The 17,618-nt window shown below is 33.4% G+C and overlaps 3 protein-coding genes across 7 annotated transcripts; 2 read left to right on the plus strand and 1 right to left on the minus strand.

Annotated features, from left to right (window-relative positions):
- Positions 1–3,578: 3,578 nt before the first annotated feature.
- LOC114761474 (uncharacterized) lies at positions 3,579–4,515 on the plus strand. The gene is made up of 3 exons (XM_028950844.1): positions 3,579–3,698; positions 3,835–3,893; positions 4,127–4,515. Exons 1-3 carry the CDS (start codon positions 3,635–3,637, stop codon positions 4,232–4,234), a joined length of 231 nt encoding a protein of 76 aa, XP_028806677.1. The 5' UTR covers positions 3,579–3,634; the 3' UTR covers positions 4,235–4,515.
- On the plus strand, positions 4,435–15,181 carry LOC114761468 (uncharacterized). 5 transcript variants are annotated; one of them, XM_028950836.1, is made up of 4 exons: positions 4,435–4,445; positions 11,700–11,810; positions 12,745–13,745; positions 14,439–15,181. In XM_028950836.1, exons 3-4 carry the CDS (start codon positions 12,841–12,843, stop codon positions 14,881–14,883), a joined length of 1,350 nt encoding a protein of 449 aa, XP_028806669.1. In that variant the 5' UTR covers positions 4,435–4,445; positions 11,700–11,810; positions 12,745–12,840; the 3' UTR covers positions 14,884–15,181. The 5 variants fall into 5 exon arrangements, with proteins under 5 accessions (XP_028806669.1, XP_028806668.1, XP_028806671.1 ...); XM_028950835.1 differs by lacking the exon at positions 4,435–4,445 and having other exon boundaries at positions 11,562–11,810; XM_028950838.1 differs by lacking the exon at positions 4,435–4,445 and having other exon boundaries at positions 11,562–11,810; positions 12,820–13,745.
- Positions 6,584–8,817, minus strand: LOC114761473 (protein PLASTID TRANSCRIPTIONALLY ACTIVE 7-like). Its single transcript, XM_028950843.1, has 4 exons — positions 8,707–8,817; positions 8,431–8,484; positions 8,303–8,362; positions 6,584–7,103 (listed from the first exon to the last, which is right to left on the minus strand). The coding sequence occupies exons 1-4, from the start codon at positions 8,749–8,751 to the stop codon at positions 6,768–6,770; spliced, it is 495 nt and encodes a 164-aa protein (XP_028806676.1). The 5' UTR covers positions 8,752–8,817; the 3' UTR covers positions 6,584–6,767.
- Positions 15,182–17,618: the final 2,437 nt, after the last annotated feature.

The following is a 17,618-nucleotide window of genomic DNA, read 5'->3' on the forward strand; positions in this document are numbered from 1 at the left end:
TTATCTTGTTTGCGTCTGTCATCCTTTTTCTCGTAGTATACATGGTTGAGTGAGTCGTGAGTGAGCAATCATCATTGCTGTTGGCCAGGGCTGTTTACCCGTATCATTTTATTAAGATGTGTATGGGGTACAAAGAACCTAGCCCACAGAAGTGTTTTATATAAACGGCTAATACGCTTATACTGCAGAAGTGCACATTGTGGGAATTCTAGTCCATGCGAGGAATTTGTTGAGTTTGTTTTGGCATTAGTATGCTGTATGCAGCTGGATGGTTTACATGGTATCACGAGGTTGATTTTTCAGGTATACTTTTTATTGTAATCGCTAGGAACGATTTGAACCGTTTTGATAAAATCAACAGTTAGAAATGATTACTTCAGAAAACGTTACTTCTGCGATCTTTAATATAAGACTTATTTAAATAATTTAATTAGATTAAAGAAGTTAGGTAAGTTAATGTATTATAAGAAATATGATATTTTTTTTGAAACATTATCTCTCTTAATATCCTCCTTCTCTCACTTATTTAATTATGGTTGAGAGAGTATCTATAAGGATAATTTACAAAAGATTAACACATTTGAGAAATGTTTTATATTTAGGTTTAAAATTAATTTAACAATTAGGTTGTATATTAAGGACTGGAGGAGTATATAATTTTCATTTCATGAGATCAGTAGTCCCAAATCTGGCAAAATCTCTGCCTATTGAGAATTTAGCAAAGCTCGAGAAGTCTTGGCCAATCTTGAATCGGGCTATTTAGAAACAGAAGCAAACACTATGTATTGGAGGGTATATTTAACCAATTTACAAAAATTAGGAATTACTAACAGGTTGGGCCTAACGGAATGTGTCAGTCTCTCACGGTTAGTGTCTGATAATGGAATTGTTTTTAATAAGAAGATAACTGTTAGTAAAAAAAATAGTTTGGGATTTATTTCATATTTTTAGTAATTTTTCATCACTTACATTTTCACTCTATCATCACTTCTACTCGCACAATTCCGTCACTCTCACTACATTCTTTGGTCTCAATATTTGACATCGCTCTCGAGTGAGATGCGACTGCCGTAACCCAACTTTTTATCCGGTGGCCGATGATCAGAACAATTATTATAAATTATGGCAATTTGATGGGTCATTGACACGTCAAGCAAGTGTGGAATGCAAAGCAAACAATGGATCATTCCTTTTGTTTATAGCCTATTGGTGTTCATTTATAAAATGTTAATAGCTTATTAATGAAGACAGAATTATTTCTATTTTTAAAACTTTGATCCCATTTAGCAGTGGTTTGGATTTTCAGGAGATTCGACATTCTTATCCTCACAACTTTCATTGTATCTCTTTATTTTTAAAACTAGAGGGACAGATTATAACTGTTATAATTGGGATCAAACTCACGGCTTTTTATTTATAAAAAAGCTTTCATGTCACTAAACTACAAGGTTGTTGGATTTTATTTTCGTTTTACTTTATCTTTCTTTGTCTTTGACCCTCTTACAATTACACCATTCATTGGAAGCTACACAAACTAATGGGGAATTCTCAGTAAGCATCCAAAATGAATAGTATGACCATTTTGTTTCACGTGAGGTTATATATGAATGAAGTATATAAGAATTTCTCCAGAAGTTTCAGTGTCACACAAGTTTTGTTTTGTTGGAAGGATAAGAATCCCTCAAGTTGCATTAATCTGTTCAATCCAACTAAAGAGATGTGCACCACCACCACTACTAACTTCACTTGATTTCAAACGAGCCATTTAAAACCAAGCTTCTGATATGCAAGTGAAGGCCCCCCGTTGTAAAATAAAACATTCAAATTCAACTTTACAAAGTGGCCTTAGTGTGCATCTCAGGTTATACTCAAATTTGTGAGAAAGGTTTTATTATGCTTTAGTGAATGAATTAAGATATGTGTAAGTTGGTTTATTTATTCTATTCATTTTCTTTTCAAAGTCTATTTGATTTGCAATTAGGAAGGCTCCTATATTCCTCTCTATATATATTTAATTATATCAAAACCACCCGTCATGCCTTTTGCGTCTATTATTAGGACACTTGTTAAGAACTTTCAGATAATGCAACAAAAATGTGTGCCTGTACTTGAAAATATCTGCAAAATAATCAGTTGTTTTGTACTTGTAAATCTAGAAAGAACTTTTGGCTCAAGATCAAGCATACAACTTTATGATGGGAGATACGAAGTGCACCAAATGGCAAGTCAAATTAAAAGTGACTAAATTAACCAGGCCATTAAGACCATAATTACTCTCATTGATATTTATCAAGTTAAAAATTATCAATGTAAATTTATGATTAAACTATTAATGAACAATTAATGCTGTCTCCTTTCCCTTTTTTCATTTGTTAGTGCATCCACCATCAACATTCCACAATTAAATGACATTTCCCCCCCTTTATTCCTTTCTTTTTTTTTTGGTGTTTGTTGCTCTTTCTCTTCATATGATCATTTTATTCTGTAGCCCACTTTCTGTGTATGTCTCAATCCATTGACTGCTGTGAAAGTGACCAAAGGCAAAATAAGAGGATCAAAAGGCATCTTTCTGCCAAAGTGGTGTTTGGTACCACGGAAAATTTGAATTCTGGGGGAGAACATTTTGGGAGCTTCTTCCACTAACCTATTGTGGGATCTCATTTGAAAGCCAATAACAATTTGCAATTTGCCCACTCCATTAATTTCTCATAGACCATGCATTTTTTTTCTCCCAGTTGATTGCCACTGCTGAGATAAAATAAGCAGAGAAAGCGAAGATTGAGAGAAAAAATCATGGCTTTATTTTCTTGGTTTATTAGACAACCATTTTGTTAATTTGTGATTTGATGAATAATAATAGATGATTTTAGTTTTATACTCATCTGGTCTTAAATATAACACCTATTTCGTAGTGTAAATTATACTATAAAATAGGTTTTATATTTAGGACAGAAGGAATATAATATATTGATTGCTAATGATCTGTTTTATATTTTAATTTCTTCATCTACAGACACAAACAAATAACAGAGTCTTTAAAAACTTCAAAAAATTGAATTGAAAATATGTCTATGTATTAAGGTCAAGATTAAAACATATTGTTTACACGTGAAACCACAAGTAGCCACTAATCTTGAGTCAAATGAAAGAGATTCAGTTATAATCTATCCAACCAATCTAAACAATAATAGTTTAGGTGTAAATTAGGCAAGCACATTGTATTATAGTTACTGCTAGTGAAAGTTGAAAAGTAGATTGACTTAGGAAAAGGTAGGCAAAGCCAAAAGTGGCTTCATTTTCAGTTTTGATTTGAGCCATGCAATGCAAGGAAAATGCCAGGAGTGTCCACATGCACAAAACTTCTTGTTTGCACATATTTTTAGTGCAACAAATGTATAAAATATTGAAGTTGACTTCAGTAAGGGCTTGTGGGTTAAATTCTGTATATGAAAAGTTTATGTATAAAATTCATAATGCATTTCACCATCATTCTGGTGATATTGGGTGGCGTGCTCCACCACAAGAAAAGACCTCCCTACCCATATCTGTGACTCTCTTTCTTTCTTGTTTAAGTATAAAAAGGGCACAAAGGCCTTGCCTTTCTTGTAAGGTAACAAGCAGAGTTGAAGCAGCCATGGCTCTAAAGATCAAGACTTTTCTTTTGGCTCTTCTCTTGCTTTTCTTGCCCTTTACTTCAGGTAAGTTATATAACTGTTTAAATATCTGTGCTGCTATTTTAGTGAGTTTTTTTATTAGTTTATTAAAAGTGTCTAGTCTTTAGTGAGTAGAATCTGCAGATGTATTTGTACTGACAGAAATAATTTCTGTTTTAAGGTTTTGTTGAAGGCTTCAGGGAAAACATGCATCCTTCAGCTGGTCACTTACTTTACAGGGTATCATCTCGGCCTTCAGCAATATGATGCTAATAAGTTGCAAAAGTATTCCTGTGTTAACTAAAAGCCAGAATACTTGAGAATTGAGATATATATAAATGGAACAGATGTGCTCTGGATTGATGAAGTTTCTTGGTTTTGAAATTAAAATTTTGAAGTAATCCGTAAGCCCAAATTTTAATTTTTAGACTAACCTATTTTAACTAACCGTATTTTTAATCATCTGAGTACAGGATGGTATGAAGATGAAGTCAAGGAAACTGTTTGGGCATGCATATTTGCTGGATTATGGGGAAGGAGGGGCCAGCGGAAAGCATAGGAAGCCTGGCAAGAGCCCTTGACCATCTTTGTCCTAATCATATAATCATATAATCATATCATATCATATATATATATATATATATATATAAAATAAGCATTTTTCCAACTGTCTTTCTCATGTTTGAGGAGACAAGTGCATGGTACAAGATATAGATGAGTTTCTTGATGTGTTTGTACTGAGGCTATACAGTATGTACACAAGTCGCTGCTTATGTATGAGCCCCAAGAGAAGTAAGAATAAAGTCTTACCTTGTATTCTGTAACTCAGGTAAACTCAAGAATTGCTGATGTTCTGTTTCAATTTTTCCGATATACTATCACGTCTGTCATTTGAAGAACTCTAACAAAGAGAGAAAGGAAGGAAGAAAATTGCATGGCAATGGTACCAAATTGCAGGATGCCCAAAAACATTATTTCTTCGTTCATTAATGATAATTAATATGTATATATATTTATAAGATATAAGATTAAACAGGTTTATAAAAAATAATTGAGGGATGTTAAAGTCATATTATTGTTGAGATCTACTCTGACAGGTATAATCATACTCTCCAATTTGAGCCAGAAGCAGAATGAATTCACTTGTCCTGAAACTATGGTTTGGAACCATGGTTTCGGGCTTTCGGCCCAAACCATGGTTTCATATTATTGGCCCAAAATTGATGCTGTTTGGGTGACATCTCACCCAAACCATGGTTTTACCTCCCAAACCATGGTTTTGAGAGGCACCCAAATAGGCCCTAAGAATTTGTCTTAGGGCCTATTTGGGTGCCTCTCAAAACCATGGTTTGGGAGGTAAAACCATGGTTTGGGTGAGATGTCACCCAAACAGCATCAATTTTGGGCCAATAATATGAAACCATGGTTTGGGCCGAAAGCCCGAAACCATGGTTCCAAAACCATAGTTTCAGGACAAGTGAATTCATTCTGCTTCTGGCTCAAATTGGAGAGTATGATTATACCTGTCAGAGTAGATCTCAACAATAATATGACTTTAACATCCCTCAATTATTTTTTTATAAACCTGTTTAATCTTATATCTTATAAATATATATACATATTAATTATTTATTAATTACATTATTTTATGTATTATTAATTATGTTGGTAAAAATATATTATTAATAATTTTATTCCTTCAAATTAAAATATATTATAAAATCTATCTTTTATGTAATTATTATATTAATTTATGCTTTTTTAGTAATTTGTATATATAAAAAGTGCTTATGATAATAACTATCCAAATATTCTCACTTCTCATAATCACTTTTTCACAAAATTTATTCTCCAGAAGCTATTCTCTAAACTATGGTTTCGTTTCATCCAAACACCCCCTTAAAATTAAATGAGGCATAGGAAGAATCGATCAAATCCAATCAAAATGGGTTTTGAGTTCCCCCAGCCTCTGAAGTCTCATGATTCACGACAGTCAATCTAGTAGTAATTAAATCTACCAGTACTATATCCGGTTCTTAATATAAGAGTTAGTTTGACTTTTAATTTGATCTTAAATATAAGACCTTAATTCACTTTATCTCTCATATTTATTCACATTTTTTAAAATAGTCCTTGTAGTAGTTACACATGTTAAAAGTTTTATCAAATGGTAGTTCTAACTAATATATATATATGATTAGCAAAGGCATTCTAAAAAAAACAACACCTAATTATTATAAATAACTAACTTAACTAATTTTTTAATCTATTTAAATTAGTTAAATAGCTCTTATATTAAAGACACAAGGTAGTAATTATTAGCCTCTTAATCTTGATCTACGTTGTCTTCGTTAGCTACCTCTACGAGACAATTTAGCTTTTAACAGCTTATTACTCTGGCTCTGGCAGTAATCATCCTCACAAGTAGTGAACAATCAGTTTACGCCAATGGGCACATAAATGGTTTATACGGGCAATTTAATAACTCAATTTATTTTATTTTAAACCACATGGGTGTTAATAACTAAATTTTTGAAGAACATAAATAAGGATATGACAGAAGATTTCTAAAAAACTAGATGATTTGTCTCATATTATGCACAGAAATATGTTGCAGTGCTCACGACTATATTTCATTATAGATTTTATATTTCATATTAATATTTACTTCACAAAACAAGCAAATTTTTGGCAGCAAGAAGTGGAAGTTAACGTCTGTTTATATTCTTGACTCGTATATTTCGCCAACTCACAAAGAATACTAAGATGAAAACAGAATTCCTTGTAACACTATCAAAGATGGCAAAAAGCCACTCAAAAGGCAACACGAGATAGCTGTGAAAAGGCCATGTTCCACATTGTTTGACCCACAGCAATTGATCTGCGTCACTGAGTTCAAGAGGGTAAACGAATTTCTGAAGCAGATTCTGCTTAACCAAATGTTTTTATGCATCAAACCATACTCAGATGATGTATACTAAATTTTATTTCCACAATAACACCTTTGCTTGTCATGTGTTGTGTACAAACTAAAGCAGCTAACATACATGGACACCGAGTGTTCCAAGTGAAAAACATGAATATTAATATCACAGTGCAAAATTGCAACTGAGCTTATGTAAATTCTTCCTTCAAATAATCAGGTCCAGGTTTGAAGGGATCGGTCTCGGCATATGCATCTGGCCGGTAAAACCCTGCATCGTTCACTCGGTTGCTTAAAACATGAAGAATGGCCTTTTTTGTATCACCATACTCATCCCTGTTGCTCTCAACATAAGCAGTGGCCTCAGCTGCCACCTCATTCACAAAATCGAACCTGTTATCTTCTGAAAGTAACAGCTTCTCTATATCCATTGTCAAGAGCTTTCCTGTCTCCTTTACAATCCTCACCTGCTCCTCAAGGAAAGGAACGCGCTCCATTCTAGCCTCCAGAAATTCATCCTTCTTCATCTGCAACAAAGTGAATATATGTTTAAGCATCTCAGGCGCAGTCACACTAGATATTAGAAGGCTTTGCTCCTTGAGTTATGACTACCACAATTCATCAGCATAGTCACTTTTTGTTTATTCAATAATGATACTGAAGTAATGATTAGAAAACAAAAATGAAATAAGGAAATGCATTGTGAAATCTCGACGTGTATAGTAGACCTCTTTATTGCATGCATCAACAACCATAAAAAATGGAGTATCTACTGGAAACTTCTGAACTCTGAACATAATATCATGATATGCATAATCAAATCATGACCCATGCACAACTGAAATTTCCAGATTGTTAAACTCCGTTGTTCCAGACTACATTCGGATCCGGCAACCCTATAAATATCCAGGTCTATGATAGTACAACAAAGGTCTATAACCCATATTTCCCCAACAAATGTTTCATATTTGTATATGCTCATCAATTTATACAATTTCTACTTTTCTTTCAATTGTGACGTCAGTAATCTGCGGCCAAATTGATTCGCAGTTATCACGGTTTAAAAATTATAAACTTTCTCTACTTGACATCTCAAAATGACATCGTGATATCACTGTTTAAAATTATGAACTTTCTCTACTTGACATCTCAAAATGACATCGTAACCTCAAACATGACCAAGGCAGTAAACTTCAGATGATAGAATGTTTCAGTTACCATCTTTCATAATTCCATCAAGTGCAAACAAAGCCGGCAAATTTTTAGTACAAGACTGTTCCGTTGACTCTTCTAATCATGTTGCCTCGCAATAACCGCCTCTTGGATGAAGCTCATTTCCCCAAGAGAGATGTGAAAAAGGAAAATTCTCACCCAGCGATGCCATGCACCTTACAGCCAAAAAAAAAATCAAATACTACAATCTTTTGACCCTCCCAAGTATAACTATCCTCGGCCATGCACTTTCGTAAATGATAGTCACAATACACTTTCGTCTTCTTTACAGCCAGGATAACGGATATGATCCACAGAAACGTCTGTGCTTTACCATGGTTACTACAAATAATTTTTTTCCTGATTATGCAGCATCTCCTCAACGCAAACACACATGCATGGCAAAACATTTCTTTCAATTTGGGCATAATAACAAGCGCGTAAACATCAAGAATATCAGGGATCTTCGAAAGTCAAGATTGTAGAGAAAAACACATAGGGCATGTGACAATACCAATTTCCTTCGCCTCCAGACTCGCCGACCCTGCCCCCCCTTTCGCATCTGAGGCAGCAGCTGTAAACAATTGGGTATACATCTTCAATTTGGGGCCAACAGAAGACTTGAAGAACTCAAATTTTTACCTGTGAGCTGACTGAGAAGTTCTGACTCCACGAATTTGCAGCCCTCAACCATATCTGCGGCCAATGAAGGAAAGAATATAGTAAACTCAGCGAGCTAAAAATTTTCTCGTGATTGCTCGTATAAAAGAAAATCGATACATAAGGAAGCAGATAATCAAATTCATGGAGGATTTCCAAGGCATATAAATAAAAGAATGAACAAAATTCACTTCATAAAGATTCTCAACATTTTCGCGGAAGCCAAACAGAGACATGCTTAAGGAAAAAGAGTATTACAGGTGAAGTTGAGGATAGAGTCACTGGGTTGAAGCGAATCGCCATGACTGCTTTACCCGTGCTCGTGCTTCACTGTTCTCCTATCTTCCCCGTCTCCTCTTCTATCTTTGCCTTCTTTCCGGCATTTTACTTCAATTGCAGTGTCTACATTATTCAAATTATTAGGGAAAAAAATGATAAATTAAATTTCAAAATTATTATTTCATAAATTGATGTAAGTATTTTTCTCATTAAAATTTAAATTTGGCATTTCTTGCTATTTTTTTATTTTCCATGGCTGAATTGTTTTTGATAATTTTCTACGTGATATTTAGAAGTTGAGCTAAAAGTTTAAAATAATAATGTAACCTTATGGGAAAACGGTGTTTTGCTGTAGACTGTACAATAGCATAGTACTTCTCCAAAAATTAAAGAACAATTTCTATATTTAAAAGGTGTTTGAATGGAAGCTAAACTATAATTTTAAAAGTGTTTTTACAGTATACGAAATAAATACGTGAAGAAATATGTCTCATTTTGCATAAAAGTATTTTTTCATCTTGCCAAACACCCCATAAATTACAAGTGGTATTAGATAATAGGTTGGTCTAATACTGTAACAATATGTGGATTAATCCGTAAAAAGCAAACATGCCCCCTTTCTTTCTTGTTAGTTTTTTTTTCCCCTTTTGGAATGACCTTCTTGTAAGTTTCTAAGACCAAAGATTGACAAGACTGTACATTGCTTAACGCAATAATTTGCAATGGTTTGAACTGTCTCTTATTACCCTGTTGGGATACGCCTTCAGTCTGTGATGACTGATGAGAAGTTCATATCGTGTTTCCCTGTTCACAAGCGAAATCAGAAAGACAACCTCAAGCTTTATATTATACCCATTATGAGATCTCTTTTTAGAACCCAACACTGCTAAAGAGTCAACAGGCAATGCGTTGAAAATAATCTACTTCTTTCATCTCTTGTCTTATTTTGAGATCAATTAACTAATTTAAAAAAATTAAAAAAATTAAAAAAATTATTTTAAAATATTATATTTATTTTTTTCAAACTAATTTGCTTGGTTTATATACTTATATGCAATATATGTTATGATTAAGTGCTCTTTAAGTTTTTTTTAAATTAATCAACTGCATTTTATGTTGAGGATCGGAGGTAGTATTTTACAACCTCAAAATTATTCCCTTTTCTGATCCAAGGCACTTTTAGGCCTTATGATATTATATCCATATATTTTGCTCGTGTACTTCTTTCAACATGGTATTCACTATTCAGAGACCAGCACCTAGTTACACTGTGATAATGTCATAATGGTGTTGGGAAGGACGTTGGTATATTGGATTTTGGAAGCGAGTCCTTAGTTTTATCCAATTTGAGGATGTTATATCTAACCAGTTCTTTGTTGACCTCTTGTTTATGTCGTGGTCTCTCTGACTTATTTGGCAACACCTTCAGTTTATAATCATAAATTGACACTATCTAATGTTGATTTGAAGGGGGGAAAAAAACTTCCTTTTATATCATGCACTTGTTTTGGGCCTCTCTTTATGCATCTAATGCTGTTTCTATATCATGCACTTGTTTTGGGCCTCTCTTTGAAAAAATGATATGCGTTACCAATAGGGATTAGGTCTAGTAGAAGGGGTTAGTCCCTCACAACGTGACGAATCAAGGTTTAAATATTTGTTGGGAGACGTGCCCACATTTAGTATCCGCAGTTTCTTGAATAGAATTGCCTCTAATAAAAGGATACCTATGCTTTAGCAAAAAAAAAGCAAAAAAAAAAGGTATGTGTTCAATAATTCTTAAAACTGAGACGTTTTAATTAATCTGCAAGTGTTTTTAGGTTTAATCTCTTCTTTCGTTACGTAAAATAATGTACTTCATGTTACCATGAGAAATATTCATTGAAAAAAGAGGTCATTTTCAGAAGTAATTCCATAAGTATCGGTAAATCTTTCTAAAACTGCATATACACTGTATAGACACCGTCTTCTTTTTTCGATTACATAGACACCGTCTTCTAATTTAATAAAAAGCTTTGCTTTAACTTTAAATATAAGATCTCCATTTTAAAAAAATATATGATCTCAATTTTTTTTATTTTATAACTTTTTTTTAAACCCGCATGTTAAGAAGATTTTAAAGTAATACTACATCTGATTCTTAATACAAGAACTAATTGATCAATTTGAGTAAATTAATAAAATTAGTTAGATTAGTTATTTGTAATAAATAAGTTTTATCTTTTCTAAAATACCCTTATTAATCAAATGTCATTTGATAAAATATTTAACATATGTAGTTACTACAAGGATTACCTTAAAAAAATGTGTAAATATGAGAGATAATATAAATTAGGATTTTATATCTAGGACCAAATGAAAAATCTAACTAACTCTTATATTAAGAATCAGATGTAATATCTAATACAAATTATTAAAATGAGTATCTTTTAAAAAAACTATATTTACTATAAATAATTAATTTAATTAATATTTTAATGTTTATAAATTAATTATTTAATTTTTATATCTAATCTTGGACGGAGAAAATGATAATGCATCCCCTGTGGCGAAAAAATGAAAAAAAAAGGAAAAGAAAAAAATATACAAATTTAACAAATAGAAAAAGGGGGGAAAAAGCATCGAAACAGAAGCCCGAAGGGTGACTCATGACTTGGCATACAAGCAGCTAAGCATATAGCGCCACGAAGGTGTCGCCGTCAGTCCCCACCTTCCAAGTTTTATCTTCACTCTTTCCCCAGCAATAATAAGCGATGGCAGAAAAATGTAAAAATTGGAATTTTAATATCAGTCTATTACAAAGGACGCGAAATAGGATTAAATATCAAGAAAAAGAAAAAAAAAATTTAATGGGAGGAGAGATTGACGGAGCAATGATAACGTTTGCAAGTTACAAATCGAAGGAAAGACAAGCCGGTTATGGCAGATCACACATGATCATCGCGTCTGGGAATTTCTCTTGGGGTAAGAAGATCCCAGAAATGGAAATATTCCCCCAATTCTAGATTCCACTACTACTTTTCAGATCTTAACGACCCTGATGCCTTGCCAAATTCTGAAATAGAAAGAAACCGTCTGCCTCAGTACGACTTCTCTCTCTGTTTCTTCACTTCGTTTCTAAAAATAACCTTGCCTCTTTGTGATCTGACCTTGTGTAACGTGTCTGTTGACGTGTGATAACTTCCCCCATATGTCTATATATTAGTTGAGTCGTGGTGCTTCTGTGAGCCTTTCGAATTTTGCGCTCTTTGCATTCTTGGTCTGGGTTTGTAAATTTTGGGTTTGGTAATTTGGGTGCCTTTGTTTGGTATTATTCATGTAATTGGCTGGGAAAATCGTTTGAGTTAACCTATCTGAGATGTTTCCTCTCATCCGGTGTGTTTTGAAACCACGGTGTTCATTGTAAGCAGAATTTGGGGCATCTAAAATTGATATTCTTCTTTCCATGTGAATAGCGCACACAGTCCCAAGCATTGTTTGGGCTTTCCATTGACTTTCCATGGGCTATACTCACTCATGAAAAATAGTTTCTGTTTTTGGGTTTTCGTTATTTCAGTCGATGATGCACAAAATTAGCATTTTGTTATGCTGCCGGAGGTTGAATTCTTTCTGGGATGAGATAAGCTTCGTTATCTTACTGAATTCTTACGAGATTTAGTTTGCTGAGTTCCATTGTTGATCATTTTTGTTTGCTGATGTCATTTTCCTCCTGTACCAATCATTTCTTAACTTCCTGTTTAATGATCATGATTCCGATGCTTGAGTTCGTGTTGGATTATGTGGATTCGTTTTTTTTTTTTTTAATAATTAGTAGAGGGAGAGTTTTTCATTTGGAAGTGGACTTCTTTTTTTTTTTGGCATCTTGCATTTGATTTTGAGGAGTTCAGTGAGAAACCGTGGGATGAAGTAGACCTACTTTTCCTTTGCTCCGCTAAATTGAAGATTTGTAATATACTAATGTACTATTCTGTTAATGTACTAGGGATAAAGGATTAACACCCTGTTAATATGTTTCAGTTTGCGAGGATGGCATCTAATATTATGCGTTTCTATCTTATGCATTGGTCCTTTCGGATTAATTTTCTCAAATAGGTCCTACAGAGATCAAGAGTAATGGAATCGGCAGAAAGAAGGGCCTCTTATGCAGCTAATGGTTGTTTCACTCATGATTTCATGATGCCGCAGAATTCTTCTGACCACCCATCATCAATTTCTGAAACATTGGAATCTGATTGGGTGTCTTGCAATTCTGTCAATGATCAGGTCAACTCAGGTGGAACACGCCATAAGCCTAATCGTGAAAAATTACCGGACATGAAGTGGTGGCTACATGTGAAAAGCAACCTAGGAGAAGAGGCAAATTATACGTGTCAACGTTTGAATTCCTGGGAGGGCGAAGTTGATTCTTACTGTGCAGGATCGGTGGATGATAATGTTAAAAATGGGGATGTTCAATCTATCAAACACATTGATTCTGTCTCTTGTATTGGGAGTGCTAATCTGGCTGTGGAACAGCCATGGAATAGCTCTAATACCTGTATGAAAAACAATAACTATAGCAGAATGGCAAAAATTGGGGCTGCGCTGAATAACGATACACAACTTACAGCTAAGAGGATAGATCAGGGGGAATTCTGGTTTAAAGATGAGCATTTTGTAGACTGGGATGTTACCGATTTCCTGACCTCTGAACAATGTAAAAAGGCCTCGTCTGATCTAGACTCACATTGGATAGGCACTGAGAAAGTTGGGCCATGGTGGCGCAATGCTGGAAAGGATGAGTTGGCTTCCTTGGTTGCTCAGAAGTCACTTGAACATATTGAAAACTGTGATCTTCCTCAACCACAGATTAAGCATTTTAGGACGCCATCCCCTTACCTAGAGTGCCCTGAACATGACAAGACTCTGCCATCATCTCTGAATGAAAAAGCCAAGAAGGGTTCTTCCTATGTGGAAAGTTATACTTCTGGAACCCCCACTTCTGGTTGTTCATCACAGGATTCAGACAGACTGTTCAGGTAATGCCACTGTTGAGGGCCAGTTTAAAATTCTTTTGCAGTTCTCTGTTATGTTCAGTTTATTTTGGAAGCAAATCAGTGTTTCTTGTGGTTCAAAGCACTAATTGCCATGTCAGTTTGACTAGGGGTCTAGATCATTATCTGCTGAACCTTTTTTTCATATGACTCCTTGTGAAGATAGAAGCTAGAAGGTAAATTTTTCATGTGTAAAAATTTCCGCTGCTCCCATGTAATAGTGCTCTTGTCCTCTCCATTATTCCATTTTTTAACTGAAACTGGCTAGTTTTCCTTAATTATTTTGTGGAAACTTGTCAACACTTGTTTATTTGCACGGATTTCTATTTTTGAAGCCCTGTAAGAGTCTCCTGTCAAACATGTAGCGTTTCGTATTTCCACTGTTTCTATGTAGTAACTACTTTAGCGGTAGAGATAATGATTATTCCATTTATTGTAGAAATTATCACATGATACTGTGAGTTCCCTTCCAGCAAGGGAGTTTCTTAGTCTTGATAAATCTTAGGATGGATTAATCATGATTCCACTTGATTTTAAGTCTCCTGGATCTCTTGGTCCAACTGACTGCTGGCTCTGAATTTGTGCCCGTACTGATTTGCTTGAACAGTATTTAGTTATTCATTTGCTTCAGCTATGATATTCTTGTGCGTTATCATACCATGCTCTACATATCTCCAGCTCCAATCAGAGCAAAGATTCTTATTCGACCAGCAAGGGTGAACCTACGAATTCAGAGTCCAATTCCAAGGCTCAGTTGTTGGAAGCTTTGTGTCACTCTCAAACACGAGCGAGAGAGGCTGAGAAAGCCGCGCAACAAGCCTACAATGAGAAGGAGCATATCCTCAGTCTCTTCTTCCGACAGGCTTCGCAACTCTTTGCATATAAGCAGTGGCTTCATCTTCTGCAGCTTGAGAATCTTTGCCTGCAACTCAGAAACAAAAACCAGCCATTGTTACGTACAAAGCAAGTTAAGAATGGTCATCGTGTTGGTAAGAAGAGGAAGAACAGTAACAGAAGAAATGGGATCAGAAAGTGTGCTGTTGCTTTTGCTGTGGGTTTAGGACTTGCCGGTGCTGGTTTGCTTCTTGGATGGACTATGGGATGGATGTTTCCTTCTATATAGATGACATGTTTGGGTGTAACTTCAACTAACAATATCATGCTCTTCCTTTCATGCTTTGACAAGGTCCATGAAAGTGTAAATCTTATGTTTCCCTGTGATTTTCATCTTCTGTAAGTATTCATATCATCCATTCAGATCCACTAGTTGTATATTTTGAAGAAGACTGTGTGCAAACTGTAAAGCTTGTAGTGGTAAGAGATTCGAGTAATTTGTAAGAGGTTTCTACTATAAAATGTGATTATTGTATACATTTACCTCGTACTTTTTTAAGGTATGATTACTGATTAGTTGATTTAGACATGGCATGTGTATTGGCAAAATTTGTTATTTGCATGATGTTCCCTAATCATTCTTGAACCCTGAAATTATATAATCAATTTTCAGTTTATCGGTTTCTTGAATCTGTGTCTTCGTTTTTTTCCCTTCAAGAGTTCAAGTTCCGCACTCTGCTTTGACCCATTAACCCGCTTTTGTTGCTCAGACTCGGTCACGTATTATAAGGAAGTGAAGATCAATCACATTCCGCTTTTCATTCTTTGGTCAATCGCATTTATTCAACTGCTGGTTAAAAAAAAAAAAATCGCATTTATTCAACATAGGCTGCTTGCTCCGCCTTAGCTGGATATTCATCATCCTCCCTGAATCTGCGCTTTATTTAATCTGTATAATGTAATTACAAATATTTTCTCGTATTTTAAGTAGGGTTTAAAGAATATATGGTTTTGTTCATGTTAAGAATAATTAAACTTTCCTATGACTGATTACTTCTGGTCCTAATTATAAGATATTATTTGTAGTCGACTATAAATAATGTCTTATAATTAGGACCGGAAATAGTATATATTAAGTTGATGTTTATATATCAATTGGTAACTAGATAGTTATAACTAGATTAGCTCCATTTGATTAAAGATGAATTAAGGAGACTATTACTAATGTCTTGTTCCTTCTCACTTGATCTCTTAATCAATCGCTAACATCAAGATTATTATTGTTATATATTATCAATTTACATATTAATAAAATAAAAAGGGTATCTCTCGCATGGAATGCTCTGTTTGATATGTTAGTTTAATGAAAGGACTCTTTTTGAATTCAAAATATAAATAATACTCCTCTGGTCCTTAATATAGGACATAATTATTGATTTGGTTTTGATCTTAAATATAAGATCCATTTATCATATTTATCAATTTTTTCTAAATTACCCCTATGGATACTCCTTCAATCATAATTAAGTAGAAAAGGGAGATAGGGTATTAAAAAAGATGATTATGGTGTTCTAGGAAAAATATGTCACATTTCTTATAATTAACTAACTTACCTAACTTCCTTAATCTAATCAAATTAGTTAAATGAGTCTTATATTAAGGACCGGAGAAGTACTATTATATGATAACACTTAGACGAGAATTTTAGGTCACAATGTAAAGAATAATGTTAATTTACACAGTGCTGAATCAACTCATGAAATAAAATTTTGTTTCTGCTTTTTATATTAAGCCATCCAACAGTAATGCTATTTGGTTCTATTTATTTCGAATATTTAAAGGTGATGTTGATGCTAATCCTCGTGTTTATGCATATCAAACAAAAACTATTCCCCGAATGTATAGCCACCACGGTCCCCAGCTTTCTTGGTTGACTAATTCAAATATTTATAATTCATTGAGAAAATTATCCACAAGTCTCAAATAAAACAAATAAATATAAGGTTAAAATATATTTTTAGTCCTTTAACTTTACGTAAGATTTCATTTTGATCTCTTAATTTTAAAAAGTAAACTTTTAATCCTCTAACCTTAAAACTGTTAACAAAAAATGATGAAATTGAGTTCTTAAATGCTGATAAAACATTAATAAATGTTAATATATTAAGTTTAATATTCAAAATAACTATGATTGTTACAAAAAAAATCATTGAAGACTAATAATTTTTAGGTTAAAGGACTAAAAATATACTTTTTAAAGTTAAGAGACTAAACTGAAACCTCACATAAAGTTTAAGGACCAAATGTATACTTTAGCCTAAATACAAATATGTATCAAAATTTCCACGTTTATTAACTTACATATTTATAAATCGCATTATATGGTTTACAAGTTAAATATAAATATTTATGTTTATAAGTCAAGTTTTAATATATTTACAAATCAAGTTGTAAAAATTATTTTTTTGAAATATGCTAATATTTAATATTCTTAATTTGATGAGAAAAAAAAGAATTTTTGGTTAACTTTGCCTTGTTTATTCTTTTTTCCCTCCTTTCACACACGCACATGTTTTTGCCGTCACTTTCGTAGGCGCACGTTAAAATGGTTTTATTAATTAAAAATGAAGGATGTGGATGCCTTACATTTATGTGGCTTGCATTATTGCGTGCAGATACAGCTTCTTCTGCTAGTGTTATGTAATTTTTTGTTTCAAATTATATTTTAAAATCAATTATTAAATTTTGTGATATTATGCTAACTCATGTAATTTTAAATTTAACTATCGAGTTTCTGAATGACTTGACTTATAAATACACATGGTGTGTATAGACTAATAAATTCTGAGATATAATCTATTATTTCAGTTTTTAATATGTACTGAATAATAAATTATCAAATAATTTTATACAAGTTGTCTAAATTTTAAATTGCACTTTGAAATATTCTATCAAATTATTATGAGTAAAATACTTTAACCTTCCTTGCATTTTGCTCTAATTATATAGATTTTTTTTTTCTAT

Source organism: Neltuma alba, unplaced genomic scaffold (assembly GCF_004799145.2).
Source record: "Neltuma alba isolate B1F8T4 unplaced genomic scaffold, ASM479914v2 tig00011122_pilon, whole genome shotgun sequence".
NCBI classification, from domain to species: Eukaryota; Viridiplantae; Streptophyta; class Magnoliopsida; order Fabales; family Fabaceae; genus Neltuma; species Neltuma alba.